Raw genomic sequence first — 27,525 nt, forward strand, 5'->3', positions numbered from 1 at the left:
TAATGGTCACCGTATCAACAGACGGTATGTCTTGATACTCAAGTTGAAAGCTTGACCTGCGTATCCGGGATCCGGTTGCCTGACTTTTATGCTGACAGTGCACCGTTACTTAGCCAGTAAGCTCCTTTCAATATCAACAGGAGCTACAAATTCTGATCAGCAATGTTCTTCCAGCTTGATAATGAATGGGAGTGTAGTCCGGATGTCAACACAGCACGGGAGTTGTCCAAAGTCGATATTTTTCGCCAGCTACCACTTTCAAGTACGATCGCCGCCCTTTGTACTCGATGCAAAGACCTCCAGCAGCGGCTCTGGTCCCATCGATTCTTCTTTTCTGATAACATCGAAGCACTGGCGAACAGGGCAGAAGTATGCGATTTCTGTCGCCTAATTTACGCTTCACTTGAATCTCTCGGAGCCCAGACCTACGGGCAGATACAGTTTGAAAAGTTCAACAGCTATTTGACGTCAAGTGTAAGACCTAGACGGCCAGTTGCGGTCTTTTACAGTCGGCCAGGTGAGGTCAACAAGTTCCCTTCGTTCATCTCGTGCTGATTCCGTGTTTAAGACAAGCCCTTAAGTGGTGCACAGATGGGAATGCCATTCCTTCCGGCTGCCGGCAGTCCGGCGCACATCGCAGTATTATCGACGTGGATGCGTGTCTGCGACGATACGCATGATTGCAGCCCAACATCAGACGACACCTTTCTTCCAACACGAGTTATCGATGTCAGATCTGAAGGCTTTGAATCATGCCGATTGCTTTGCGCGGATCGTGGGCAAACGAACCCAGGAAAGTATCTCGCGCTATCGCATCGATGGGGGGCACCGGACCAACACAAGAAATTCTGCACTCTGAAGGAAAATCTGGGAAGCTTCAAAAAGAGGATCAAGATTACGGAGCTCCCGCAAACCTTTCAAGATGCCATCAAAGTCACACGAGGCCTTGGTATTGAATATCTTTGGATTGATTCGCTCTGCATCGTCCAAGATGATCCTCGAGACTGGGAGAGGGAATCTCGGTTAATGGAACAGGTTTACAGTTCAGCATACGCGACTCTGGCAGCTAGCTGCGCAAGTGGTACCGAGGACGGCTTTTTGAGATCTCGGCCGGGGAGACATTGTGTTACATTAGAGTCCGACAGGGGCTCCTACTACGTCTGCACCTCTTTAGATGACTTTGGGCGTGATGTTGAGCAGGGAGAGTTGAACAAGCGGGCTTGGATTCTGCAAGAACGAGCTCTATCCCGTCGCACAATCTATTTCTCAGAAGATCAGACGTACTGGGAATGTGGAAGGGGTGTGCGGTGTGAAACTATGACGAAAATGAGGAAGTAAGCCTGTCTGGATCTGATTTCAGCTAGTCTGTGACTGACTCTTCGTACCCTCAGCCGAAAAGCCTCATTTCTGGGAGACTCAGACTTTCCCCACTCCATTGACACCTACGTACGCGGAATGAAGATTGAGCTTTATCAAGATCTCTACCAGAAGTATTCGGGGTTAGCACTTAGCAATATTGGTGACAGGCCAGTTGCCATTCGCGGGCTTGAAACGCGCCTCATCCGCACTTTCAAAACTGTTGGCGCTCATGGAGTTTTTGACACATTTTTTCATCGATGTCTGCTGTGGCAAAGAGCAAGCCGATGCCTAAGTCGGATCAAGTCAGAACTGCTTAGGGGAGTTTATGTTCCATCCTGGTCATGGATGGCTTACAACGGTGAGATTAGGTACATGAATGTTCCCTTCAACAATTATTCTTGGGAAGCGGACATCATCTCCCCGTTTCGAGCTTGGTCAGATCAAAGGATGAGGGAGAGAGGTGAAAGAGAGGGCGCATGCGAGATCAAGGCGCCTATATGGGACTTCCAGGGCTCTAATGGCCTTCTGCTGGAGCTTGACAATCCAGATAGAATGCTCTCGAACCTCAAGTGTGTCATTGTGGCGAGAAGGAAAGACTTGCAAGGCAACCCCCAACAGTCACACTACATAATTGTTGTTGAGTGTATAGAAAATGACGGACTCAGCGAGGTGTATGAGAGAGCTGGTGTTGCGGAGGTTAGGAGAGAGCAGATTGCATTCAACAAGGGAAGTCGGAGCGGCGTTCTTAGGTGACCTTAGGACATGGCAATAAGCTGGAAACTGCCTTCTATCTTTGACGCGTAGTTTAAATTGCATGTAAGCCGAATCGGGCTCTGAGGCATGATGCTTCGTCCCTTCTTGATGTTTGTGATGCTGCTCGTAATCTTGTACACTGTCACAGTCGTGAGCCAAGGTTGAGAAACTTTGAAGTTTATGAGTCCAAGTGCCTGTGTTGATATACGTGATATTCTAGAGAAGGCAGGCATAAGTTGCTGAGTTTCCATATTCTCACAAGACCTTTCCTGATTTCATCGTTTCTGAGGTCAGATGTTGGGATAACAAGGGAGAACCTCACGTGAGTTTCTTCCCGATGGGCATTGCTGAATCCATATTATTGACTTTAGAGAACCTAAGTCATTTGAGCATGGAATTATCCACCCACCCACCTACGAATCCGTATGTTCACTCCGAATACACCCTGGTGACTAAGGCTTAAGCCTGTATACCTCCCCCCCCCCAAGTCCTCTTCTCGCCACCAGCACAGCAGGCGCCTTCCTAGATCGGTTGGTCAGGTCAAACTGGCTGGATGGTGGAACAGTTGATGGTCGGGAATCATATTTACGTCAACCAGCCTACTCGACGACAGGCTTAGCAAGAGTACCCGAATTCGAATCCCAGCATGAGCACCAAGAGATATAGCCACACCGGTGGTGAATACTTTTTATTTATTTATGAGGCTATTGAACACTGGCGTCATGTCCAATTGGAGATACCGGCAGGTCCTGTGGAAGCACTTCCATTGTGTTCTTACTGTCTAGGTCGCATTCATTTACGGTAGAAGAGCGCGAAATAGCACGGGGTTAATGTATCGAGTACATCCACCTTTGCCACGACTTAAGGCCTGGATGTGGCAAGGGCTTCCGTCGCCGAATATTACTAATTTCGCATCCATTTCCTTACGCATAGCTGATGGGAAAAAGTGATTATACTGTCAAACTAATCGACTTGGTATTGAAAACAAGATACCATAATGAAGACGCTCCGCTATGCAGTCTACGTCAATGCCCACCGCCCAGACGATAGATCGTCATCTCAAACCAGCTCTCAATTCTCTTCTTCCAAGTCAAAGGCTGCAGGACTCTCATCTTGTCTACGCAACTCCCATAGAATAAAACTAAAATGCTTCGTTCAGCCCAGTTCCTAGTCTACAAAACACCGCCCTGTACACTTCCCAATGCCTGAATGTTCGTATCCAGGGACCTGACCACCGCTCCAAGGTGCTTCCTTCTCCCGGAGCCTGTCCGAATCCTCTGCAATCTCCCTTTAGCGAACATGTCGATCCACCAGAATACTTTCACAATATCAAGAAACGCCTTGACGTACGCGAGAAAACTCTCGAAGACAAGAAGACCGTCGCTCGAACATACGAAACACTCACGCCGCTTTGGAGCAGTATCTTGACTCCATCGAGGCTCCCCATCTCCAGCTGGTTCTTGAGCACGACAACACTCGTGAAGGCACCCCCGAGCCCAGCTGCCCAATCATTCCTCAGCAAGGCCAGGGCCTTCTGGCTCATCGTCCGGCGAAATGAACTCTATCAACGCTGGCGATTCCCTCAGTTGGTCTAATTTCGTCGTGGTTTCGAGGATTGTTAATAGAATCGCTCGCAGCCACTTGGGAAATAGCTTTTGGGTGTCAGAAATCTCCGTCCACCTCGAAAAAATTGGGATTATACCGCACTGTCCACTCTCCTCTTCGTACTTGGCCAAGGCCCCTTTCTTGATCAAGCACTCTACAGCAGTTTGTAGAGACGGTTGCGCAGTCACTCCTACTAGCCATCTAGGCGCATCTGTTGCCATAATAGTGAGAGAAAACCGCTCCCAAAGCCCCATGTTGGCATCGTCGCGGCTGGTGAGGATATTCTTGTAGTCAAGCAGACGGCTGTATACGCCAGCATCGAGGGTGGCCAATCTGGCGGGGTGTATGGCTGAGGTGGGACCAAACAGAGCCCTGTCATTGAAAACCTGGAAAATTGTTTCCGCCGGAGATCTTCTTTCGGCATTGAGGATGAGTTCAAAGTCCAAGTTCAGCAGAATATCGATCAGAGGCTTTCTGGCCGACACGTTAAGGAAGTGCAGGGCATTCTGAGATTCTTCGTCAACTTCGAAGGGGTCTGCGCCGAAGTCAATCAAGCTGCGAAGGAGATCCGCTGAGCCACATTCGACAGCCAGAAAAACAAGAGATTGAGGGCTTTTGAGGTAGGCAAGATCCGGCTTGCAGGTCTGGAGCATGTGGATCGCCCCTTTGAAAGCTTCGGGTGTTATTTTCCGCCCGTGCCTCATCGAGCTGAAGGGATAGATGACGGCCTCGGCAATTGGAGTCTGGCCGTCAGTCATTACACCCCTCAGATTCCGGTCTTTGTGCTTGTCGTGCTCTTGAAGGCATTCAAGTAGGGCGATGTCTGAATTGGCGGCTGCGAAGTGCCATATATTACGTCCACTCTCATCGGTATCTGTAGTTCTTGCTCCATGGTCCAAAAGGAGTTTCAAGGTCTCTGGCGACTCTGACAACATCAGGGGTGTCTGGTCTTTGTGGTTTCGTATATGCACATCGACATCTTCTCCTGATGCCAAGATGGCAGCCACTAGAGCTATTTCATCGGTCTCGACCGCATGGTGTAGTATTGTTGTTGCCTTTCGAGGCTCGTCCAAGGCGAAGTCAATGTCGGACGATACGCTTGAGAGTGCTCTCTGAGGAGCCATATATGCGTTTGGATCCCAGCGAGGATCCAAGATAAGCCTTCTGACAACTGCCGTCTCGCCATCTTGGACTGCTTCTCGGACGAGATCCACATACAAGGTGTCTGAGACATCAAGAAGTCGAGACCCGGCGATACTCGAAGGACGAGCTAGGTTGAAGTGGTCTAGGATCTCATAGATGCCTGTAGCCAATAGTGAAATATCATTGTAGATGTCGTATTCGGGGATTGCTCTGTCAAGAATGGCGGGAAGCATTCCCTCCAAGAACGAGCGTGTTGGTGGCTTGAGAGGAGACGGCCAGTAATGCAAAAGAGAATCCTTTCCGTGGAAGAGCTGGATAAATCTCATGTCGAGAGCGATCCCCAACTTGAGAAGGCGAAGGAGGATCTTTGGAGCACGGATTGCCTGGCAAATCAGAAATGCCAACGTTGCCAATGAAAATTGTTCGTCTTGACAGGGTCCAGCTGTTTCCGCGGTACACGCAGCACCTGCATCCAAGAGGACCCGTATTGTCTCTTCCTGGGAGTCGGTAGGTTTACAGTCACATACTAGTTGCGCAGGGTCGGCAGAGCGTCCTAGGAGGGCCGTTTGACCAAGCAATGCACAATAAAGAGGTGAACCCAGAGGGCTCGGCTTGTTGACGTCTACTCCCCATGATATCAGTTGCTCGCAGAGCCGAGGCAGCCCTAATGAAGCAGCAACATGGAAAGGGGTGACCGACTCATCCTCGAGTCTCGACATCAGCAGATGCAGTGGTGCCATCGACAGGGCACCGGAGCCGAGATTGAAAGTTTCCGGCCATACCTGCCTGGCGTATTCCAATAGCCATTGGAAAAAGTGCGACGACTTTCTCGAGTGGAAAAGCACGTGGATTGGTGTTTTGTAGTCCGTGTATCTTTGACGGGCCAGATCCGGCAGAAGCTTTGCTGCTGCACCATATTCGGGGCGCTTCATATCCCTCTCAGCGACATATTGCCTATGCGTAAAGCAATCAACCGGCTTGTTGTCGAACTCGGCGCTTAGAAGAATGGCAATGCATTTGTCGCTATCGATCTCTGTGGGTTTGGGTGCAGAGTCGAGTGCATGATCTAGATGTTGGCTTTGAGCATCTTTGCGGTGACCGTTCGTCGACAAGCGTACGAGCAAGGCAGCCCAGGAGTCGCACCGGACAAGAGAACCTAGCTGCCCTTGGATCTGGTAGATACTTGAGGTAAATGCTGAAAGAGAAGGGGGTCCTTCTTTTGGAGATGCCGAGCTTATCGACCACTCAAGGCTGGGATTATCAAAAAGATCGGTTAAGTCGTCGAAAAGGGTGCGGTCTGGACATGCTGGCGAGGTGCTTGCTTCTGAAAAGTCCTCAAACAACAGCCAAAGGCTGTGGAGAGTACCAAGGAGTATTCTGACAGCTACGCGTGCCTCGTCGTTGACACCGCGGTCACGCAGAAGATGGTACACCAATCGAGCTTTGGATCGAGCCTCCGCAAGAGCTTGTCCGAGGCGATGGCTGAGGGGCATTGTGATGAGTGATATTGAATGGTCTGCGTATCCGACGGATGATCTTCGACGTTCCTTGGTATCCAAGGGGAGGATAGCAGGTCCATGAGGCGGGATGACGATGATGAGAATTGAGTTGTGGTAGCAGTCGTAGGTGGAGAACGTTGAATTTCGGCGACGTTGAGGTGTCACGGCATCCCCAGCTCTGATAGGTGGGTCCCTCACGGGCCAGTGCAGTTACTTCCAGCGCCATTGAAGTCCGTTCTAACGATTTAGTGCCCGCAGGAAAGCCTTTATAGCGGCCTTCCGCTTGGGCCAGCTGGCGAGCTCTTTTCTTTTATTTTTCTTTTATTTTTTTATTGGTAGGTAGTTAGGTACTGTATCCCGGCGGGTTTCCAGCCGAATGGTGCTGACATAATACAGCATGACGATGAGATCATGGGCCTGGAACCCTTTCGCCATGCATCTTCTTACAAAGAATTGATTGAAAGATGAATGTCAGCAACGGGACGTAAATCTCAAGAGTGTTATCTTTTATCTGAGAAGACAAAATGCGGCCGTCATGCCCAGGTAGTAATCAAAGACTTGAGAACACCTAACGAGCTGGACTTCCGGTACACAGAAATGCTGACTAAGGATCAAGAACGATCTTTAGGAGCTCATGTCGAGGGGTAGATTATTAGATGGTAACTCAACGTCTTGACCAAAAGCAACTTCCCGAGAGCTCATGTACGTGTATGCTCCATGCCACCAGAGAATTCACTTTAGAGACACAGTTCAACCAAGGATATTGCTGTCTAGATCTCAATCTTGCCCACGAGTTCTCTTGAGCAGCCGCCTGCGAGATCAAGATGATGAACCCCATCTTACAAGCTTCAATGATGACGGAGAAGTCAAGCTGATGCAGTATGAATTGGTTTGCACTCAGATGAACTGTGAAACAGAATCACCTGAGAGTGTTCCTGGACTTTGGCGTTGTCCTAATCATCACGGCTATCCCCCCCGTCCTCATCACGACTGAGCGATCATGTCATTGACTCAACCTGAAATTTATGCTTGTGGCCGGCAATCGCTGGACAATGGTAGCACTTGCGGCGGCTTCGAGCTAACTCAAATAGGCGATGTTGACTGGTGCGTTTCCTAGTTTAATTGGGATTGACCGAACTTGGAGCCTCAGCATCTGGCCAACATCTGGAGCCCTTGTGAGATCCCGTGGCAAAGATTTCAAGCGGACTACCGAACCTGTTAAACTTTGTTCGCTCATTCCAATACCGAAGAGGTTCTATGACCAGGTTTGTGATTTGATATATGTAAGGGTCACTTTAACTTTCTACTCCCACCAAGCTAAATCTCCTACAATGAGAGGACTCAGAGGAGAGAGGTGACTCAGCGCTTCATCAACTACCTTGCCCAAGTTGTCCACTCTCTAGTGGCAGTCACAGGATTGAATCAGCTATGCTTCCTGAGCCCACAGCTTGTGAGCTAAAAAGGTCTAGCCGAGAGTCTGAGGCTAGCTCAAATATGCTTTCTTTTCTCTACAGGTTGTCGGCCACCACGCTGCTACGCACGAGGGTACCTACTGATTCCTGCATGATTTCCCCACAGTGTCACCGGCTTTCACGCTGATGGATGGCGGTAGACGGCGAGCTGTTTACCGATCATGTTCTTTCAAATACTGAATCTGGGGTAATGGCAGAACTTCAAGCCCGCCACATCAAGCTCGGGCGTGTCACGACTGATCCTGACGCCATCAGAGTCACTCAAATTGACCGTTCGACAGCTGAATAGCAAGTCAACCAGACGAGACGGAGCGTTGCACGGGAGAAATTCAGAGCGGCCGTTGAGGCTTGACGAATGTCTGAGGCGCAAACGACGAGCGTTGGCGGTACGTACCCTTTGGAGCCCGTAGGTACGTACCGTCAGCAGTTCCCGTCCGGCACTGTGCATCCCGGCCCTTCCATCTCTCCATCGGCTTCTCCCATTCTCCCTCTCCTCTGCATCTCTCTGCGAGTCTGCAGCCCGCACATCACACGGCGACAAGTCGACGGTTCCACTCACGCAGCCGAGAAACACAATCAGCCAGTTCGGTCACACAGACCACAGTCTCTTTCGTCTGAACTCGTTCCCGCCATCTCGCAGCCCGCTATCCATGCAAAGACTGTCTGATCATCCTGCCGCCCGGGCGAGACGATGGAATGCCGCCAAACTTTGACCAAGCATAGACCTCTTGATGTCTCTTGAAATTCCGTCCGTCGTCCTCCCGCACGTGTCGTTAGTGACGACTCGTCAAGTCGACGATCGTTCTTCACCTGAAAACGGCTCGATGTTGACCATTTAGAGCCTCCCGCAAGGACGGATACCTGATACACCTAGCCATGAGCTAGACGCACAGTCGGTTTTTAACTGCCCTCAGTTCTTCTCCCGCCCCTCCTCTTCAAGGTCCCCGCCGCTCTATTAGCTGCGATGGTCACCGGGCCACACCAGCAAACACCAGAAGCATTAGGTGGTGTGGCGATGAGATCGCGGATACCGTTGGTCTCCCGTCCAAGGAAGATGCCGCGGTGCACGCCAACCACGGCCCACCTACCGAGCTCGGAGCCAGTACTGAGCTTCAAGGAGCGCCATGTTCTACTCGATCTGCGACATTCATGTCGATGGTTTCCGAAACATTCATTTATACTGAAACGCCAACGCGGAAATCCCTCCTTCTCGCCTTTCTGTACGGATACCTAAATTGCCGCGTTAACGTACGGCCATGGATCTTGTCAACGGAACCCCCAATGACAGCTGCAGGGCCAACGTTCATCGTCGCCATGCTTTTTCTCTCGCGTTGTGCTGACCGCCGCTTTTTGCACAACGCCAATTCTTCGTGCTCGCCTTCAAAAGCCTACTCACGCTACCCTACCGAAAGCAGCATGCGACATCCAACCGCCGCCACCAGCCAAAGCGTCGCAACGGCGTGGTGCCCCTTCATGAACCCCCGACAGGGACAGGCGTCCCAACCAGGCGGTCTAGGAGGGACCCAAAATAGGCCTGTGCCACTCCGTCGTCACGCAATGGCGGGAGATCGTCTACCATGTGGACCATGATTCAGCCAACATTTCCTGGTCAACATTGGTTGTTCCTTACGCCTTCGTCGCTTCCCTCATCCTCGACACCAGACTTCGGATGGCATGGTGGCCCTCCGTTCATTTTAGCTCCAGCAAAGTGATGTTAGGCGAGGTAGAAACGCCGTGTGAAGGAGCTTCTCGACGCCGCTACAATCAACTTGCCAACCAACTTTGACGCACGGCCTCATTGCTTTTTTTACACTCACATGCAGTTTGCTCCTGGGTGACCCCTGATGGTCAAGCCTGGAACACCAGACCAACAACTAGTCCAGTCCTAATCGGCGAGGTCGATAGGCCCATATTGGCAACTCATTCATACAATGGTCGGCGGGCATTGATGACGGTGATCGACGATGCGTACCTGCAAACGCAGGCAAAGTCGCATATCGGGCCTCAACGTTGCTCAACGCCATGGGACCATGGACCAAGGAAAACGCTCGGCAGACGCAGCTCATTATGTGTGTTTGTTCCCAAGCCCCAGGCTCTAGCAAGCCAGGCCTTCCCCCACAAGTTCGTGGCGTCGGCCTAAGACATCCTACTGCCCACGGCGTTTGACAAGCCTGGCACAACACCAAAGAAACTGTCCCAGTGCGAGTCAGGGTCCGTTCGCCGGCGCGTTTGCTATAAGCACCGGACGTCGGCCGTCTTTTCCATCTCCAGAGGAACCCCTCCAACTCTTGGTGGCATGTGTTATCGGTGTCAGTCACTTTGTTTCTTTGCATCAAATAGCATGCACCGTAGTCGTTGCTAATACTCGGGTACCCTTTTCTAAATTTATTACTCTTTTGCTTGTAATCGAGCATTTCTGTCATATTCCTACGTCCGGTCGAGCCTGCCAGAGGCCTTTCACTTATCACGTTCCTTTCTCGTCGCTCATTTTTACCGAACTACCAACATGGCCTCTTCCATGTCTCGAAGGTCACCCGTGACGCCGCCATACGACGATGACTACAACCAAAGTCCAAAGGGTCTGCGGGGGTTGGCAATGAGAAGCAGTCCAACATCGGCCTGCCTGCCTGTTCCTACCATGACGTTCTCTCCGCCCGCGACGCCTCGGAGCTCACGACCGAATAAGATGTCCCTGCGGCTGAGGAGCAATTCTGGCCTGTCCTTACACACAAACGAAGACGCCTTCCGTCGATACACCGACTATAACCCCGATGGGTCTCCGAGATCCCCGACATTTGGGCCTGGTATCTGGTCTAGTCTCGACAGCGTCTCGACAAGTTTGCGCCGAAGCTTTGGACCACCAGTCATGGAGATCGAGCCAGAACCTTTGTCTATACCGGACTTCCTTGGTCGAGAGGTTTTCCAAATGGTTCTTGCCAACGCTTCCATCTCTCAACGTTTCTTCCATTTTGCCCAGAATCAAGGCTGCGGCTCGGACATTGAATTCCTTCTGAGGACCCAGGAATATGCGAAATCTTTGGCGCTTTTTGGGAAGCAAGCCTCGTCAATGCCGACACCAGCAAATCTGCCTTCAACCGTCTCCAAGTCACTGAATGCCGACATGAAGCAGATGACGAACTCTGTTCTTCCGGGTCTTGAGTCGATGTTTGCAGAATCTACACGATGCGTCGAGCAACGAGTTGCCCGGTCTATCTACCCGGCATTCGTGAAGCACCAGCTTGCCATCTCCACCTCGGCAGCTTTATCCGGTACTCGTGTCTTCAAATGTCCTGGTCTTGCCGAATCATTCTGCCTGACGGACGCCTTGAGCCCAGACTACCCCATCATCGCGGCATCAGATGCTTTTGTTTCTGTTACTGGGTATCCAAAGATCGAAGCTCTATCCAGCAACTGCAGGTTTTTACAAGGGTCACTCACAGACCAGGACACAGTGAAACGCATCCGGGATACCGTGGCGCGTGAAGAGGAGTCTTTGGAGCTCGTCCTCAACTACCGCAGAGACGGCACCCCGTATTGGAACCTTCTATTTACCTGCCCGCTTGTGGACTCTTCCGGCAAGCTACGATACTACCTCGGTGGGCAGATCAACGTTTCAGAGAACGTTGGTGGCTACAAAGACCTTCTCCGGATTCTCAACTTTGGGCCGGCCCTAGAGGAGGTCAAGGAAGAGACCTCGGGTCGGGAGTCCCGAGTCAGTCGCCGAATGAGCCGTACGAGCAGCCGAGACAGAAAACAGGAGCGGCGGACAAGTCTCCGCAATAGGGATAGTCTACACAACAAAGGACCCAAGAAAAGCCTCTTCCAACCTTTCCGAAAGCATGCGACACACAACAGTAACAATCAGGAAAACACGTCACCGTCTCAGGGCGTTGGCCTTGGCTTGGAGCAGTTGCTAACGGTTTCGAGCTCAGAAGAGCATCTTTCGGCACCCGCTCAGCTGGACTCTGTTTATTCTGGCTACAGCCGATTGATTGTTTTGCAAAACACCGACGGACCTTCCGCCTTTCCGCCAAGGTCGTCTTCCCTACCTGCCGACCCTAACAAGAGGAAGGCCGCTCAGCTGAGCGTTGCCTTTTGTTCGGCTGCCGCGTTGGAGGCGCTCGGCCTCGGCCTTTTTGCCGACAGCATTACGCACCGAGATATTTTTACCGTCCTTTCCGACCTCGCAGACTCACCGTCGATTACCAAGAGCTTCAAGAACACGGTGCGTGAACGGGTGATTCAAAACGGAAAGACCGCCACGCTAGATATCATGCTGGGTGGCGGCTATCTCGCGCGGAAGGGTAGTCTCATTGGCCTCGGTGGGCGTTCGTCCAAAGACGAGTCGGACGGTAGTACAAAGAAGCATGGACGACCGGTCAGCAGGTCCGGCTTCGCGAGTCTGGTGAGTGAGGCGGGCAAGATGGAGAAGCTCACCAGCCAGTGGACCCCGTTGAAGAATGCTGAAGATAAGGTCGAGTGGATAGTTGTGATCATCACACCGATGAAATGACGAGACACACCCTGACGGTGTGCACTATTGCCTATTACATACAACTCACACTGTAATTATAATGTATATGAGATGAAAAGAAAACATGGCTTGGATGAAAAGGGGAGGGACGACTGGATAGATACCTGGGATCTATGATCCCTCAGTGGATGATAAACCAACATTCGTCAAACATTTTCCTTCTTTTAAAGCCAGGCCACCATTGGAAGTGACTAAGAGAACTCATGGTCTCGAATTGGTGTGCGAGAGAAGCTTTGTGTGACCGAGGTAGGGTCGATCAGTGAGCTTGGCTTCCAACAACGCAGTCGATACTCCAAGTTTGATCTGGGAACCAAATCGATGATAAGATACCGTGTAGACACATGAATGCATCCATAGCAACAATTCGAGTATCTGGCCCAAGCCCCCAGTCATCGAACAGTCACACCCTACATATACTTACTCACCAGCACTGCCTCAGTGCCTCTCTAGAAAAAGGCTCCAGTTTTTTCTCACAACAACAAGCACGCCATCTCGATCATAGGGAAACCCCCTCCCCCCTCTCAAAGTGACATGAACCCTTCATCAATGTTGCAGATTGCGGGGGACGGGAAGGGCAAGTGAAGGGGTTGATCCGTTTAGCACATGGCTTGGGGGAAAGTGAGTAGATCCGGGGAAAAGGGTAGGCAAAACGGGTAGGAGATCTCAGATCTCGGTTACTTGCGGGTGAGTAATGATACGATTAGAAGGAAGAGACCATGAGCAGGCAGTTCTGTCGTCCTAAAAGGGTAAAAAAAGGGGACAAAAGGAGGGTATGGGAAAGGTGGACTTCGGGAGAGCCGTCGTGAGCCGTCGTTGGGCTTTGCGGTTGACGGGATCTACGAGGAACGGACTCCCGCGTTTCTCCAGATCCACGTGTGTGTGCGTTAGTATGTGGCTATGGAATACGGGGAAATGGAACGTTGTCTTGATTAGCTGCTTTTGAGTACCTACTTCTTGAAGACTTCCATGTTGTTTACGTGGTTATGGAAAACAGCAAGCACAGGCCAAATTGTCGGCGGCAATCCTGGTGTGTTAAGGATTCCCTTCACGTGTTTCTAGTTGCCCAGATGCAGTTTATGCAAAGTATTCCAAGCCTTCTCGGATATGAATATTGAACCTGCTAGAGAGGTCATGAATAGGCAACTATGGTTACGCCTCCAGGTCTCCGACGGCAAGACCCAGGAAAAGGGCATGAGGAATGGAGACAGCCTGTTGCGGGCTTCTAGAATGAAGTGGTTGCGGCGAAATGAGCCATTCTATGCAGACCACGCAGACAATGCATACCGGAGCGGAGTCAAAGGGGGAGTATCCGTTTCCATAGACCCAAGAGCCAAAAGCAAGACACCAGGAAACCCGTTGGCGAACAAAATTGCGTAAAAGATTGACTACATGCGCCGGCTCCGGGCATGCGGGCTGCGGCATCGGCTGCGTTGCGTGGATCATGAGGAACTACGCGGGGAAATAGGGCCGAAGATCATTCCAGACTTTTATTGTTCTGAGATTTTGCTAGGGGACCTGTGGGAAATTCTTTTACGTGAAAATGGGCAATGGGCAGATTGGGGGACTTGCGTTGATGTTGAATTCGAATAAACTCCACAAACCAACTGGGACGTCAACATTAGTAAAACCCGTGCCAAGTGGATATAATCACGTAAATATTAGCCAATGTGTGGAACTTTTTGATGATTTGAGATGGCACGGATGGGTAATGCGCGCTTGAAGATTTTTTTGCACGAGGCGCGTTCCGGGCAGATTTTCCTGTTCTTTGTCTTTCTGACTCTGCATCTTTTGGCTTTGGGGGTGGTCGATCAGCCCATTGACTTTTTTTTTTCTTCTTCTTCTTCAGCTTGGGGGTACTTGGGTCTTGGGGGGGGAGAAAGCTTAGTATCGAATGATCGATTTCTAGCTGCCGCAGCGGGACTCATGTCCCCCTCACGAACTTCTTGTTAGAGCAAGATGCAGACATTGGTGTACATATGAGGCATCAGCTTGAACATCACCAAAGAGTCGGAAATCAACGGCGAAGAGTCAATGGCAGCGGAAGGGCTTCCGTGGGTTGGTTGTGGTGGATGAGGCTCCAGGGCCGAGCAGGGGGCGTGGTCCAACGTCCAGGCACAAGTCCCCCAAATCGCCACAATCCCGAGTGGGCCGGAGGTGCGGGTCCCGAGTCATTCTGCTGGGAAAGGTGCCGTTGCAAGTTCGCAACTTCTCACACCCCCGTGGGCCGTCTGGCGGCTCTGGCCCTGCGCGGTTCGCCATTGCGGACGCGCCGAGATCGCCTCGGCAGATGTCTCGTATGACCAATTCGCCCTGCGCGGGTTCCAGTGAGGTTGACGAGGCCGATCGCGGCGTGGCCAGGGTGGATTATATCAAGAAATCTGGTCCCCCCGGATGAAAAGACTCTTTCTTGAATGAGAGAGATTTTCTACCGTGTTCACTCTCATTTCTCTCACCTGACGTCCGTCGTGGTTCAATTTTCCTCTGAACCAACTTATCAACTTCATCCTGCTTCTCTTCAAGATCTGTGACTAGATCGCGCAGGACGACGGACGGACTTACTGACAGCTTCAACGCGTCAGACAAAGCAAGGAGTGAGCGACAGAATACACGTTGTGTGTACCTAGAGGCAATATGGGCAACGCCGCAGACGTGACGAATAGCCCCGAGATGGCGGAGGCTCAGAACCAGGCCAAGAAGGATGTCGGCGACCGTGAGGAGGCCGCGCCGGCCTACGTATCCGCGACCGCAGAGGAGCACAACAGCGTTCTGACAGGAGAGGACGGTGAACTGATCGACTACAAGACTCTCACCTGGTGGTACGTCTCGCCTCCACCTCTAACAACACCATTGCTATCGGTTCGCTAACTCGCAACCTTTCAGGCAAGGCGGCATCGTCCTGATCGCCGAGACCGTATCCCTGGGTATCCTCTCATTGCCTTCCGTGCTGGCGACCGTCGGTCTCGTCCCTGGCATCATCCTGATCCTCGTCATGAGCGGTCTGTCGACATACTCAGGCCTCGTCCTTGCCGAGTTTCGCAACGAGTACCCCTTTGTGCAGAACTTTGGCGACGCCGTTGAGGTCATCGGCAAGTCCATCGGCATGGGCGCCGTCTTTCAGGAGGTCTTTGGCTGGGCGCAGGTCATTTTCCAAGTCTTTGTCATGGGTAGCCACTTGTTGACCTGGACCATCTGCCTCAACACCCTGTCCAACTCATCCACTTGCACCATTGTGTGGGCCGTTGTCGGTTTGGCTGTCTTTGCTGTGCTCAACTTCCCGAGAACGCTCAAGTACACCAGTTACATGTCCATGGCTTGTGAGTGTTGCCCACGTCGGAAAACATTGGCCGAGTTTTGACTGACCACAAATTCGCAGCATGCTTGTCCATCACCCTGGCCGTCCTCATGACCCTCGGTGACGTCGCCGTCTCCCGCCCCATCGGTTCCGGCAGCATCGAAGTCGCTCGCCAGCTCGGCTTCACCGGCGCCTTCCTGGCCGTGACCAACATCGCCATCGCCTTCTCGAGTCATTCCTGCTTCTTCAGCGTCATTGGCGAGTTCAAGAAGCCCGAAGACTGGCCCAAGGCCCTGGCCCTCCTCCAGATCGCCGACACGACGCTCTACCTCCTCGCCGCCATCGTTATTTACGTCTTTGTCGGCCCTGACGTTCCCTCCCCCGCCCTCTCCGCCGCCGGCTCAAAGACGATGCGCAAGGCCATCTGGGGCATCGCCATCCCGACCATTGTCATCGCCGGCGTCATCTACGGCCACGTTGCCGCAAAGTACATCTTTTCGCGCCTGTTCCGCAACACGAAGCACATGATTCGCCGCACGAAGCTCTCGGGTATCGCGTGGATCGGTATCGTCGTCGCCATCTGGGCGCTTTCCATGGTTATTGCCGAGTCCATCCCCGTCTTCAACTCGCTGCTCGGCCTCATCTGCGCGCTCTTCGCCTCGTGGTTCTCGTATGGTCTTCCCGGCATCTTCTGGCTGTGGATGCACTACGGCAACTGGTTCAAGGACGGAAAGCAGACATGCAAGTTTGTTGCCAACGTTGTCCTGTTCCTCACGGGCTTCCTCATCTGTGTGCTTGGTCTGTGGGCTTCCATTGAGTCGATTGCCAATGAGAAGGGTACCAAGCCGTGGACATGCGCTTCCAACGCCGCGCGATGAGAAGGAGCCATTGGTTTTAGTTATCGCAACGTCTAATGAGTATAATATGTTAAAGTATGACCTGGCGACCCGTGATCATCTAGTGCTCAACCGTGACAACGCTGTTACGGCCACAGCAGCAATATAACAGCCTCGCAATGGGCAAAATGGAGAGGTGTGGTTTGCGTTGAAAATGAGACCGAAGCGTTGGCCCCTCGTAGGTGAGTATGGAGCCATTTCCAACGTTGATCAATGCCACTTGTCGTCACGGTTCCAGACTACCTGACTCGTACCTGTGATGTTGCCGCCGTCGTTGAGGATAGCCAAAACGGAGGATTCTCGGAGTGAAAACCACGTGAGTCGAAGCCCCACTCGGTGCCGAATGAGCCCGAACACCGACGTCCATTCCAAACAGCGTCTCCACCTCTCTTATCTGCTTACCTCATCACGCTCATCTCAATGATGAAGTTGGCCACTATCTCAGTTGACTCACTCATGATAAAACTGAGCTTCACTTGAGCTAACTCGTAAAAATCGCGAAATCATCAGAAAATGGCAGTGACGGAATCAACTCGAGCCCAAGTGGTCGGGGCATTGGCTTGTCAACAGAACTCGTATCTTCGCACGCTAGAAGCAGAGGTCATCTCATGTGCGAAGAGACCTCCACCAACAGCAAAGAAGAACGGCAAGAAAAACACTGCGGAACCAGCCGCCGATAGTTGCGACGCCGACGTGTGGTTGATCGAATTTGCCGACTCCGTTCTCTTTCCCGAAGGTACCGCACGGCATATATGAGTGAAATTGGCCTTTGAGCTAACACGACTGGACTTTCCTTTCCAGGCGGCGGACAACCGTCTGATCATGGATCAATCACGCCTCTCTCAAGCCCAGATGCAACCGCCATCCCAATACAGTATGTCGAACGTGTTGGGCTACGATGCGTCTACCACTCCCCCCAACCTCTGAGTCCTGGTGAAAAGGTACGCCAGGAAGTCGATTTCCAGCGCCGATGGGATCATATGCAGCAGCATACGGGCCAACATCTCTTGTCCGCCGTCATGAACACCCATGACTCCCTCAGCACTCTCGGCTGGGGTATGGGAAAGACTGGGGCAATGAACTACGTCGATATCCCGCGGAAACCTTCGGATGCGGAACTCCAGGCCATCCAGGCCCGATGTAACGAGATCATTCGCGCCAGCTTCCCAATCACAGTCGAAACTCCGGACGATGCCAAGGTCCATAAGATGCCGGAGGACTATGATCAGAGTAAAGGAGTTGTCCGTGTAATTCGGATCGGTGACATTGACCGCAACACGTATGCAAGCTTCCATCCCATCATGCTTTTCATAAAAAGTCTTGACTGCTGACACTTAGACTGGAGATGTTGCGGCACTCACCTTTCCCAAACATCCCACATCTCACTCATCCTCGTCCACCACGGTGAGCCAGTCCACGGGAAGAACTACCGCCTGTACTTCTCCGTCGGGGATCGAGCCATCAACCTCGCCACAGCCTCTCTCGGTGCAATGAGCTCCCTCTCAAAGCTGCTGTCGTGCAAAAACACGTCCTATGAAGTAGTTCAGACCGTGAAGACTGTGCAGAGCTCCGCGACGGATCTCAAGAAGAGGGAGAAGAAACTGCTTGCCGATATTGCCGAATTTGAAGCAGACGCCGCCAAGACCAAGCTGCAGTCTACCAAGAGTGTCTGGGTTCACCGAGCGGATGGCAACGCAGACTTTGTGAAGTGGGTTACCGTCGGCGTCAAGGACGCTGTGATGGCTTGCGGTGGGGTAATTGTCTTGGCTACTGGCGATGATGGTAACAGCGGACAAATCTCTGTTCTTGGTGGGAAGGCTGCTGTTGAGGCGCTGGTACCAAAAATCAAGGACGCTGTAACCGGGGTAAAGGGCGGCGGTGGTGGGGAGAAGTGGCAGGGAAAGGTCACAACATGGGAAAAGGGGAGCTTGAAAGCCCTGAAGGAGTTAGTGGAGGCACTTTAAATATAAAGACATCTTCGATTTGGTCCATAAGAGATCTGGCCCTTGATCTGTCATGGTCCTCTCACCATCCCGATCCTCGAACCCAAATATCCACGATCTCGGTCTTGTTTGACTTGCTTGAGTCAACTACGAGATACCACCCATACAGGGCACCGGTAACGCACGCATGATTCGGGTAGATCCTAACAGACTGACCAACCTCGAGCGGGATCGGTGGCAGATCGGAGCCTTCTCCGGGACCAACCTCCCACGAGAGAATCGAGTGCTCCTGGCTAATCCGATCCACAATCAGCCTCCGTTCTCCCGCAATCTCCAACCCCGGCTGACACCCGACAACACCCCAGCCTGGGTAAGAAGGGCAAGGCTCCCTTCCGAGACCCAGCACGCCAACAGCAACGAGCGCCTCTGGTTTCTCCCGCTCGCCATCATTGTAGACGCTGCACACCTCTGCTACAACAAAAACGGCAACCTCGTCTTTGTAGCTCCCTAAGGCCTTCCGCGAGCGAGTAGACATCTGCTGCATGTCGAGGAAAGCGTATACGCCAGCGTGGAGTTCTAACGTAGACTTCACCGTCGGCGAACCATCTCTAACCTTGCTGATGGCTGCCCGGAGACGCGATTCACCGGATCCGTTTGCCGCAGTAGCACCCATAAGGTTTTCAATAGCAGTGACTTGAGGAGACGCCCCGACGCTTATGGTGATTTCTCTCGAGGCGTTGGCCGCGAGTAGACTCTCGTTGGCGTGGAGGGCTTCCAGGCAGCCTTCGATTTCCTCGGCGAGGTTGTGCATCGCCTGGTCGGCGGTGTCATCCTTATAGCTGAGACTGCTGTGTGAGTACAATCCCACCAAGACTGCTTTGCCTTCCGCGTCTAGCTGTATGAGTTGTCCCAGTAGGCCGCCCTTGTTCAGAGCCGTGGCTGGAAGACCTGCTCTGTGATAGCCTGTGTCTACTTTCAGATAGACTCCTACCGAGAGACCACTCAGATCATATAGGCGGCGGATTGAGTCTAGTTGGGAAGGGTGATCGATAATGACTGTGAGTCCATCTTCGCCGAGTTCCTTGCTCAATAAAGCGAGACGCTCAATCTGAGAACCGAGGAGCGGAACACCGTAGAGGACGTTGACGGGGCGACCGGCTTGGGTGTATTCTTTGAAGGTTGGCAAGAGGTGGTCGATCTCTGCTACAGTTGACACAATGCAGTTGATCTTCTTGGTATCCTCGCCTGCCTGAAGCTTTGTGACTTCCTTGGTCTGGGGTAATGGTCAATTTCTGTGTATCTCGTCCACAAAGCTCATCTTACATGTACACATCACTTGACTAAGGTATTGAACCACATACCTTGTGGGTCTTGACGTGAAAGCGAAATCCAACCCCCAAGTCATCGACAGCTTTCAACATTGACTGGCAGTGCCTCCGGACCTTAGCCACGTCCAAGACCACCGCCGGCTTGGGAATGTCTGTCACATCCTTGCCGACGTAAAACTCTCTCAGAGTTTCACTGGACGGAGCGATTCGCTGCGGGACAGCCATTTCATGGACCGATACTTGAGAACGTCCTAAAACTTGTGACAACGTGATCTGTTGAATACGCGCATTTGTTGTAAGTGCGCTTTGGGGGGTGGTTTGTTGATGTTTAAATAAGATTATGATGTCAGATTCGGGCCGCGCTTAAACGATTAAGCGATGGAGGAGAAGCTGGCGCACCCTCGTGTTCGGAGGTCAATTTTCGCAAGCTCGATTGGCGTTCAGTGGAAAATGACTCATTGAGTCACATTTGTCCGAGCATATTCCTCTTGCACACTTTTGACGGAATTTCGTTTTACGTCGGGTTGAATCGAACTCGACAACTTTTCAACCCTATCTAGAGAGGTCATTCCATCGTTCGAAGCTTACCTCAAGTGTTCCATTGCTACCTTGACCGTCTTATCAATGCCTTATTTATAGCAGTTCCTCCACGATTTGCCGCACTGGATATCAGACCCTAGCTAATTGAAAAATTACACCTGGCTTTTCTTGGATGTAAGTCTAGAACGGAGCATACGGCCGAATTAAACTCCTCTATTCAACTCGGCCCAAAGGCGTGTTTGAGACGACAAGAAGCGGACAACCGGCGAACGAGGTTTGCATTCCCAGACGTTGTATGGTTACCTTATTAGAGATAGCTACAAAGTAGCTGTGCTCCAAGAAACTCATGCGTTGAAGAGGTAGTCAGTCTCACAGGGGGCACTTCGATAGCAAATAGCTGCGAGCGGGAGGATTCTTGCACGAGCCTGTGCTGTCATCAGTGCAGGGACACTCCGCTCAAACTTTAGTGGGACTCCCGTAAATCTGGTTCAAGTGGAAAATCATCAAACAATAATAATGAACCAGGGCTGATGGGTTCAGCCAATCCAGATCGAGCAATATGACGCTTGCAGGTGCTTCCAGTAAGCTGATGCCTAGCACAGCCCTACTGGAACTGACTGACAAAAGTCACTTCTTTAAAGACAAGACGAGTTTAGGAGCCGACATATACCGGGACCGTCTTCCTTATCCCTAGAGGATTCTTTCTGGTCGCAAAATCAGACATAGCAGTCAGGTGGTGTCTAGTTCTAACCACGGCTACGCTAAGATAAAATGGCAACTTATCCCTACCGGCCTCTAAACCTCCCTAACGAAACCCGCATCCTCACCGTTCAACCCGGTAACTTTGACGACAAGGTTATATGCGGCATCTCGCACCTCAACCTCCTCTCACCGGACGCGCCGTACGAGGCATTGAGCTATTGCTGGAGCAAAAGTATTGATGCCGTTAAAGAGATCGACCCAGAGTCTGATATCCCCTGGGCCGTCTACGGCACAGACGACGATGGCAACATAGTTTCCGAGTCTGGCACGTCCAAATGGAAAGACCTGTGCGACCACCCCTACCACGGCGAGCAGTACATCCGAGGAGGTGGCCGCATGCCCGATGCCCCCATCACATGTGACGGCGTGGAGATCATCGTCGGCGGTGAACTCTTCCGCGCGCTTCGAAGAATGCGAAGCGAAGAGAGAGGAGAGCCGCTTCGGATTTGGGTTGACGCGCTGTGTATCAATCAGCAGGATATCAAGGAGCGGAACGAGCATGTTCAACTCATGGGACGGGTGTATGCTGGTGCGGTAAGGACGCGGGTATGGCTGGGCGAGTCAACGGAGATGGACTTCCACGCTATCCGCACGCTGTATGCTATTTCGGAAGTGTTTGACGACATCTTTGTTAATCGTAAGGTTGTTGATATGGCGAGCGTGGCGATGCAAGAGGTCCAGTGGCATTTCCACAACAATGCAGATACACGTCGGCTTGACTGGGGGCTCTTGGCTGATTTGCTGAATCGGTCATGGGTAAGTATCAGCGTGCGATGAAGACGATATTTCTGCTCTTGCTAAAGGCCTTTTAGTTCAAACGTACCTGGATCATCCAGGAGGTCGTCAACTCTCGCGAGGTCATGGTTCATCTTGGACCGATACAAATTCCCTGGCACTTTATGGCGGTCGTCATGCTCGCTCTATCAGACTTCAAACTACAGACACTGATTAGCGAATGCAAGGGCTTCAAAGCCATTGGGTTCATGGAGCAACTCCGCAAAGAACGTGTGGATGAAGCGGCGATGTTCACTAACACCCCGCTTCTTACCTTGCTAGAAGAGCTGAGAGACTTTCAAGCGACGATCCCTAGCGACAAGATTTACGGGGTGCTTGGCCTCATCAATCAGAAGGGAGACTTTATTGTCGACTATTCTCAGACTTCCGAAAAGGTATTCACTGACTTTGCGGTCAAGAACATAAAGACCGGATCACTGGATATTTTGACTCATTGTGTTGAGTCGTCGAAGCCAACGACCCTGGAACTTCCGTCTTGGGTGCCTGACTGGACTTGTCCCGGTTGGACTGAGCCGCTCCGCATCCGTGGGCTGAAGGCCTCGGCTACGGGTGATAGCAAGCCGATCATGCATATCGATGAGGATACAGGGGTCTTGCATATCAAGGGCAGGATTGTCGATGTGGTGGCTCAGGTGGAATGCAAGAGACAGATTCCTGGGCCGAATCAGCAAGGCCCGATGGGAGGCGGCAGCACCGATGAAGTTGAAAAAGGCGTCGCAGAAAATCTAGGCAAACCTAGCGACTCAAAGGTCGTAAAGATGGCAAAGTACGGCGGCCCAATCTTCAAATACGAGAAGGAAAACGATCAGGATAGAGCGGATGGTAGCAGGGCTGAGGACGACGTCGAGAGACCCAAGAGCCCCATTAACGACGCCGAGTACAGACTCAACGTGACAGTAGAAAAGATGGGAAAACACGCAGAACAATGGTACCGCAGCGTGACCGCCGTTGCCTTTCCAGACAAGACGGCTACCCCCAAGACATGGGAAAACCTTTGGCGGACCTTCATGTGCAACCAAACGCGGGATCACAAGCGACCTGACGAGGATTGCGCGATTGGCTTGGATATACACTACAGTATCGCCTTGGAACCGGGTAAGGGACTTGCTCGCATTCTCCAGGAGCGGACGGATCACGAGATCCAGTTTCACGGGTTGGCGCCGCAGGATGGCGTTGCGCACTATATGAAGGAGAAGGAGATTGCAGAGAAATTTATTGGTGCGCATTCGAAGTGGACTTATGATCGAAGGTTCTTTCGCTCGGAGGAGGGCAGGTTCGGGTGGGCTGTGGATGGGGTAAGAAAGGGTGACTTGGTTGTTGTGCTGTATGGGTGTGACTATCCCATCATTGTCCGTGCCGATGAGCAGAAGAAGTCACGGATAATCGGGGACTGTTATATCCATAACCTGATGGACGGGGAGGCCATGGAGGAAAGTGCTGCATTTGCGGAAACCGAGTTTAATATTGTGTAGAGCTGAGAGCCATGAAGAGCCAGTTGTTGCTATGGTGCATTAGGTACCTGCTTCAACCTTTTGAACCATGCTCAGAAATCCAGAACATTCTTTCAACTCCAAGACCATGACCTAGGAGGATAAAACAACCTGTTTCGCCTTGGCCTTAATATCGCGAGAGCTGAGGCCGACGCGCAACTCAATTGATCCAGTGGGAATTACCCACGTCTGTGACGCCACATCCCAATAGCTCAAATCACGACGCAATAACTCGAATTCGACCGTCTTGGACTCCTTTGACTTCAGAATGACTTTCTCAAAACCACGCAAAGCTTGAATTGGAGTGCCCTTGGGAACAGAGTCCTGCGGCAAGGCTACATATAGCTGGGGAACAGTAGCGCCGGGTACGGCGCCGGTGTTTGTCACACGAGCAGTGACGCGCAGGACAGGCTCCCAGAGCTCTGGGTTGCCTCCGGGGGAGTTCGGGGTTGTGGGGTCCGGCGTGGCGGCAACGCTCTTTGCTAGCTGTTTGATCTTCAGGGATGCATCCAGGTTGAATGTGGTATAGCTGAGACCATAGCCGAACTCATATCTGGGGTTGATGTCCTCAGCATCCAGTTGACGGTAGTCGATGAGAAGACCTTCTGTGAAATCAGCTTGCCATGCTGTAGGGGACGTGATTTCTGCCTCGGTGAGGTTGACAATGGGGATATCGGTGTCTTTGGCATCGAAAGCAATAGAGTAAGGCAACTTTCCAGAGGGATTGACGTCTCCCCAAAGCACATCAACAATTGAGTTTCCAGACTCCTGCCCTGGCAAGTGCGCAGCCAAGATCGCAGTGACGTTTGGATTGTCTGCCCAGGGCAAGGTATTGATACCGGCCGAGTGTGTAACAACAACAGTATTAGGGCACCTTCGTGCGACGTTCTCGACAGCCAGCGTCGAGTTCCAGTCGGCTTCGTGGCTCGTCCTATCATAAGCCTCCGACGCGAACGTGTTGAGAAAGACGAGACAGACTTCGGGGGTAGGATACAGGCTGCTAAAGTCACCAGCAGCCAGGACCTTGTTGTCAAGTATGTACTGCACGCGGGAGCCTGTCGTACGCGCTTTGGCTTTGATTGCTTCGAGAGGGGAGATGAGGTAGGTGTGACGTCCCGTGCCCGAGCCGCCGCCGACGGAAAGCGTGCCAATTTCGAACCCGGCTCCGAAGACGAGGCCGTCTGCTGGGTCGGCAGCGTCGTTACCGAAGACGCCGATATTAGTTGGCTTCTTGAGAGGGAGGGTTCCATTGAGGTTCTTCAGGAGGACTGTTGCTTCCGCACCTAGCTTGCGGATAAGCTTGCCGTGATCTCGTTGGACATCGCGGCTTGGTGGTGGCTCGAAGGGAAGCAGGTCTAGAAGATTTGACTGAGCTGCGATTGTGAAGACGATGGATGGATCGACAGTGGGATAGTCGGAACTGTCTTGGTCGAACAGATAATATTGTGTCATAATCAGCCGGATCATTTCATCAAGACGGTCTTCTGTGACTGAACCATTCTTGATCATATCGGTAATGTTGGGTCCCCAGTATGTCTCGCCCGAGACAATTTGGGCATGGCCGATGGGCCCAGGCATATTCATATCCAACCCGTTGTTGATAGACTCGGCCCCCGAATGCGTCGCGAACCAGTCGGACATGACGTATCCCTCGAAAGCCAGCTCCGTCTTAAGGATGTCATTCAGCAAGCCCGAATTCTCGCACGCATAGGTTTGATTGAGCCTGTTGTAGCTGCACATTACGCTGGCAACCCCGGCACGGACGGAGTCTGCAAAAGGCCACAGGTACAACTCATGCAAAGTACGATCGTCTATGTTGGACGAAATCGCTGCAATTTCTGTGCCATTTGCGAGCCACGAGTTGGTTCGCTGAGTTTCTTGTTCGTTTCCGATGAAGTGCTTCGCGCACGCTTGTACGCCTGCTGATTGCATTCCTTGAATGGTAAGTTGCATCGCGATGCCTGTGAGGTAGGGGTCAACTGAGAACCCTTCCCAGTTGCGGCCTCCCAGGGGCTGGCGTCCAAGTGGACCGGCGACCGGGCTGCGCAGCTGATTAGTATGAATGTTGAGCTAATGTTGAAGGAATGCAAAACTCACCCAAGTCCAACATGGACGCCTTTATCGTGGAACTCCTCGCCAAGCGCCTTTCCGCGCTGGTAGATGAGCTCCTTATCCCAGCTCGCGGCTGTGGTGAGACCGGCGGGGAAGACGCTGACGAGATCGGCGCGGTCCAGCGCCGTAGGGCCGTCGAGCAAGCAGAGTCCGGGGAATCCAACGCGCTCGATCGGCACAATGTTGCCGATGCAACCGCCGGCCTCAAGCCCGAGCTGGCCAGTGACCATCAGAGTCTTTTCGGTGAGGTTGAGCTGGGCCACAAAGGCCGTCGCCTTGGAGGCGGCCGCATCCCAGTTCCGGACTGGGGAGGCTGGTGAGACCCGAGAGGGCGGAGAAGCAGCTGCTGGCGCCGCTGGCTGTGCTGGTCGACGGGCTAGCCAACTGCCGGCGTCGAATAGCTTGCTGGCAGAGTAGGCCGAGATTAGGATGAGGCCCGTGAGGTACAACGCGAATGCGCCTGTAATCCATGGTCTCGAACATCTTTGCAGCCGGGGAAAGAAGGTGGCAAGTCTGGTTGGTTGTTTGGGAGTAGGGTGGTGGTGCTGTTGGCTGGCGTAGTCTGCTTCCTTGGATTCCTTGGTAGCGTGAAGAAATTGAGTCTGATCGGGCATGATTTCGTCGGTCGAGAAGCTGCAGGGCTGGCCATTCAAATGGAGAGAGATCTTCTCATCTTCTGCAGCTCGGGGATGCGAAGCATTGATGCACGTTGGCTCCCGGGCCCCCGAGTCCATGATGGCGGGATCAGTCCTGCCCATTGTCGTTCGTCACTTCAGCAAGAAGAAGTGCACAGCCTTGTCGATGTTGAGCGATGCTTTAACACATGGCAGGGCGAGAGCACATCCGGGCGTGGGTTGGTTGATGTGACCGGGTCCAGGTTTCAAGAATCCGGGGTAGAAGCAGAGATGGCCGGCACAAACGTTCTATGCCTTTGAGCTCGACTCTCCGTGGCCGTTCGTAGGAGTTGGGGGCATGTATTGAACAAGGCGTGTTCGAGGGTAGAGGTCGTGATGGAAGGTTTCCGGATGGAATGGATGTTTTAGGAAACGGAGAGTAGAAAAGGGCTCCCGATGGGAGAATTAAGGCAGAGACAGACGCCTCTCCCTCGGCCGGCGGTCAGGGTCATTGCGTGACACTCAGCTTTGCCTACCTTGGGCTGCCACTGGGTGACACGAGTGAGAAGCTTTCCCCCTTGATAGGAGCGGGGGACTTGTGCCTGGTTCCTGGTGCGACTCGAGCCCTGCAAGGTCTGGGGGAGGGCCACATGGCGCGCCCTCCGGGACTGGGAACCGTCGCGGAGTGTCGGGTCCGGATCCGAAGGGAGAACCTGGCACCATGGGGCTTTTGCGACGTCATGATTGTCTGGTGGTCTGGCTTCACGCGTATGAGTTGCTATGCTCTTTGCTACTTCATGCTGGGCTTTACAGATTACAGACTATGTACCTTGATCTCTTTACTTAACTCTTTTGTTGGATTAAGGCTTCTGCTTACTGCTTACGGAAGGTAATGCCGAAAAGCAGCGTGTTAACACAGGCTATCCATCGACTAGGTTTACGATGATTGTTCACTCGGATGTTATTCGCCCGATGATAAGTGACCAGTCAATCAACCCCCAGCACTCACAGAAAGCCGCCGTTGACGAATTTCAAAAGACGAAATCGTCATACGTCTTGAGATCAGCAGGCTGCTCTTTTCTACCTTAACACTGCTTATCCAGGTAACAACTCGATACGAACGCTATTAAACCCGAGATGTTCCCGGACTGTCTTGGCAGTCTGCGCAAAATACCGAACACCAACACCCCCCCACCCCGCGTTATCAAGACGATTCTTGAGATGACTCACTCACGACTCCACCACTGAGCTCCATAACAAAAAAACTCTGCATCTTCATCATCAAATTCACATGGTCGGTTAGCTCAGTTGGTTAGAGCGTGGTACTAATATTTCACCTGGAATGTTGAGTGATGCCAAGGCCGGGAGTTCAAGCCTCCCACTGATCA

At 52.3% G+C, this 27,525-nt stretch overlaps 8 protein-coding genes and 1 non-coding gene across 9 annotated transcripts; 6 read left to right on the forward strand and 3 right to left on the reverse strand.

Annotated features, from left to right (window-relative positions):
• Positions 1-174: 174 nt before the first annotated feature.
• On the forward strand, positions 175-2,250 carry BDP55DRAFT_685853 (heterokaryon incompatibility protein-domain-containing protein). The gene is made up of 3 exons (XM_060576479.1): positions 175-517; positions 569-1,334; positions 1,392-2,250. Exons 2-3 carry the CDS (start codon positions 592-594, stop codon positions 2,110-2,112), a joined length of 1,464 nt encoding a protein of 487 aa, XP_060422156.1. The 5' UTR covers positions 175-517; positions 569-591; the 3' UTR covers positions 2,113-2,250.
• A 1,330-nt stretch (positions 2,251-3,580) lies between these two features.
• On the reverse strand, positions 3,581-6,527 carry BDP55DRAFT_439632 (uncharacterized protein). The gene has a single exon (XM_060567578.1). It carries the CDS (start codon positions 6,351-6,353, stop codon positions 3,621-3,623), a length of 2,733 nt encoding a protein of 910 aa, XP_060422157.1. The 5' UTR covers positions 6,354-6,527; the 3' UTR covers positions 3,581-3,620.
• Positions 6,528-10,337: 3,810 nt separating this feature from the next.
• BDP55DRAFT_638792 (uncharacterized protein) lies at positions 10,338-12,344 on the forward strand (the record flags this gene model as incomplete). The annotated part of the gene is made up of 1 exon (XM_060573158.1): positions 10,338-12,344. The coding sequence occupies one exon, from the start codon at positions 10,338-10,340 to the stop codon at positions 12,342-12,344; it is 2,007 nt and encodes a 668-aa protein (XP_060422158.1).
• Positions 12,345-14,831: 2,487 nt separating this feature from the next.
• BDP55DRAFT_439656 (aromatic and neutral aliphatic amino acid permease) lies at positions 14,832-16,649 on the forward strand. Its single transcript, XM_060567579.1, has 3 exons — positions 14,832-15,181; positions 15,246-15,679; positions 15,739-16,649. Exons 1-3 carry the CDS (start codon positions 14,997-14,999, stop codon positions 16,533-16,535), a joined length of 1,416 nt encoding a protein of 471 aa, XP_060422159.1. The 5' UTR covers positions 14,832-14,996; the 3' UTR covers positions 16,536-16,649.
• Positions 16,650-16,949: 300 nt separating this feature from the next.
• BDP55DRAFT_685863 (threonyl and alanyl tRNA synthetase second additional domain-containing protein) lies at positions 16,950-18,525 on the forward strand. Its single transcript, XM_060576480.1, has 3 exons — positions 16,950-17,289; positions 17,355-17,832; positions 17,899-18,525. The coding sequence occupies exons 1-3, from the start codon at positions 17,067-17,069 to the stop codon at positions 18,515-18,517; spliced, it is 1,320 nt and encodes a 439-aa protein (XP_060422160.1). The 5' UTR covers positions 16,950-17,066; the 3' UTR covers positions 18,518-18,525.
• BDP55DRAFT_685865 (putative serine dehydratase domain-containing protein) lies at positions 18,526-20,104 on the reverse strand. The gene is made up of 2 exons (XM_060576481.1): positions 19,858-20,104; positions 18,526-19,769 (listed from the first exon to the last, which is right to left on the reverse strand). Exons 1-2 carry the CDS (start codon positions 20,047-20,049, stop codon positions 18,579-18,581), a joined length of 1,383 nt encoding a protein of 460 aa, XP_060422161.1. The 5' UTR covers positions 20,050-20,104; the 3' UTR covers positions 18,526-18,578.
• Positions 20,105-21,135: 1,031 nt separating this feature from the next.
• Positions 21,136-23,393, forward strand: BDP55DRAFT_567341 (heterokaryon incompatibility protein-domain-containing protein; the record flags this gene model as incomplete). The annotated part of the gene is made up of 3 exons (XM_060570583.1): positions 21,136-21,882; positions 21,939-22,811; positions 22,902-23,393. 3 exons carry the CDS (start codon positions 21,136-21,138, stop codon positions 23,391-23,393), a joined length of 2,112 nt encoding a protein of 703 aa, XP_060422162.1.
• Positions 23,394-23,504: 111 nt separating this feature from the next.
• On the reverse strand, positions 23,505-26,257 carry BDP55DRAFT_734963 (glycosyl hydrolase family 3 N terminal domain-containing protein; the record flags this gene model as incomplete). Its single annotated transcript, XM_060580268.1, has 2 exons — positions 23,505-25,452; positions 25,509-26,257. The coding sequence occupies 2 exons, from the start codon at positions 26,255-26,257 to the stop codon at positions 23,505-23,507; spliced, it is 2,697 nt and encodes an 898-aa protein (XP_060422163.1).
• A 1,173-nt stretch (positions 26,258-27,430) lies between these two features.
• BDP55DRAFT_t326 lies at positions 27,431-27,525 on the forward strand. Its single transcript has one exon. It is a non-coding gene; the product is annotated as a tRNA-Ile (tRNA).

Source organism: Colletotrichum godetiae (assembly GCF_030913485.1).
Source record: "Colletotrichum godetiae strain CBS 193.32 chromosome Unknown BDP55scaffold_94, whole genome shotgun sequence".
NCBI lineage: Eukaryota > Fungi > Ascomycota > Sordariomycetes > Glomerellales > Glomerellaceae > Colletotrichum > Colletotrichum godetiae.

Bases quoted from the DNA above. Each gene is read 5' to 3' on its own strand.
- BDP55DRAFT_685863 (XM_060576480.1), top strand. From the start codon at position 17,067: ATGGCAGTGACGGAATCAACTCGAGCCCAAGTGGTCGGGGCATTGGCT. The intron at 17,290-17,354 runs GTACCGCACGGC...TTTCCTTTCCAG, and splicing joins CTCCGTTCTCTTTCCCGAAG to GCGGCGGACAACCGTCTGAT. The intron at 17,833-17,898 runs GTATGCAAGCTT...CTTAGACTGGAG, and splicing joins GGTGACATTGACCGCAACAC to ATGTTGCGGCACTCACCTTT.
- BDP55DRAFT_439656 (XM_060567579.1), top strand. From the start codon at position 14,997: ATGGGCAACGCCGCAGACGTGACGAATAGCCCCGAGATGGCGGAGGCT. The intron at 15,182-15,245 runs GTACGTCTCGCC...GCAACCTTTCAG, and splicing joins TACAAGACTCTCACCTGGTG to GCAAGGCGGCATCGTCCTGA. The intron at 15,680-15,738 runs GTGAGTGTTGCC...ACAAATTCGCAG, and splicing joins CAGTTACATGTCCATGGCTT to CATGCTTGTCCATCACCCTG.
- BDP55DRAFT_685853 (XM_060576479.1), top strand. From the start codon at position 592: ATGGGAATGCCATTCCTTCCGGCTGCCGGCAGTCCGGCGCACATCGCA. The intron at 1,335-1,391 runs GTAAGCCTGTCT...TCGTACCCTCAG, and splicing joins ACTATGACGAAAATGAGGAA to CCGAAAAGCCTCATTTCTGG.
- BDP55DRAFT_685865 (XM_060576481.1), bottom strand. From the start codon at position 20,049: ATGGCTGTCCCGCAGCGAATCGCTCCGTCCAGTGAAACTCTGAGAGAG. The intron at 19,770-19,857 runs GTATGTGGTTCA...CCATTACCCCAG, and splicing joins TTCACGTCAAGACCCACAAG to ACCAAGGAAGTCACAAAGCT.
- BDP55DRAFT_439632 (XM_060567578.1), bottom strand. From the start codon at position 6,353: ATGCCCCTCAGCCATCGCCTCGGACAAGCTCTTGCGGAGGCTCGATCC.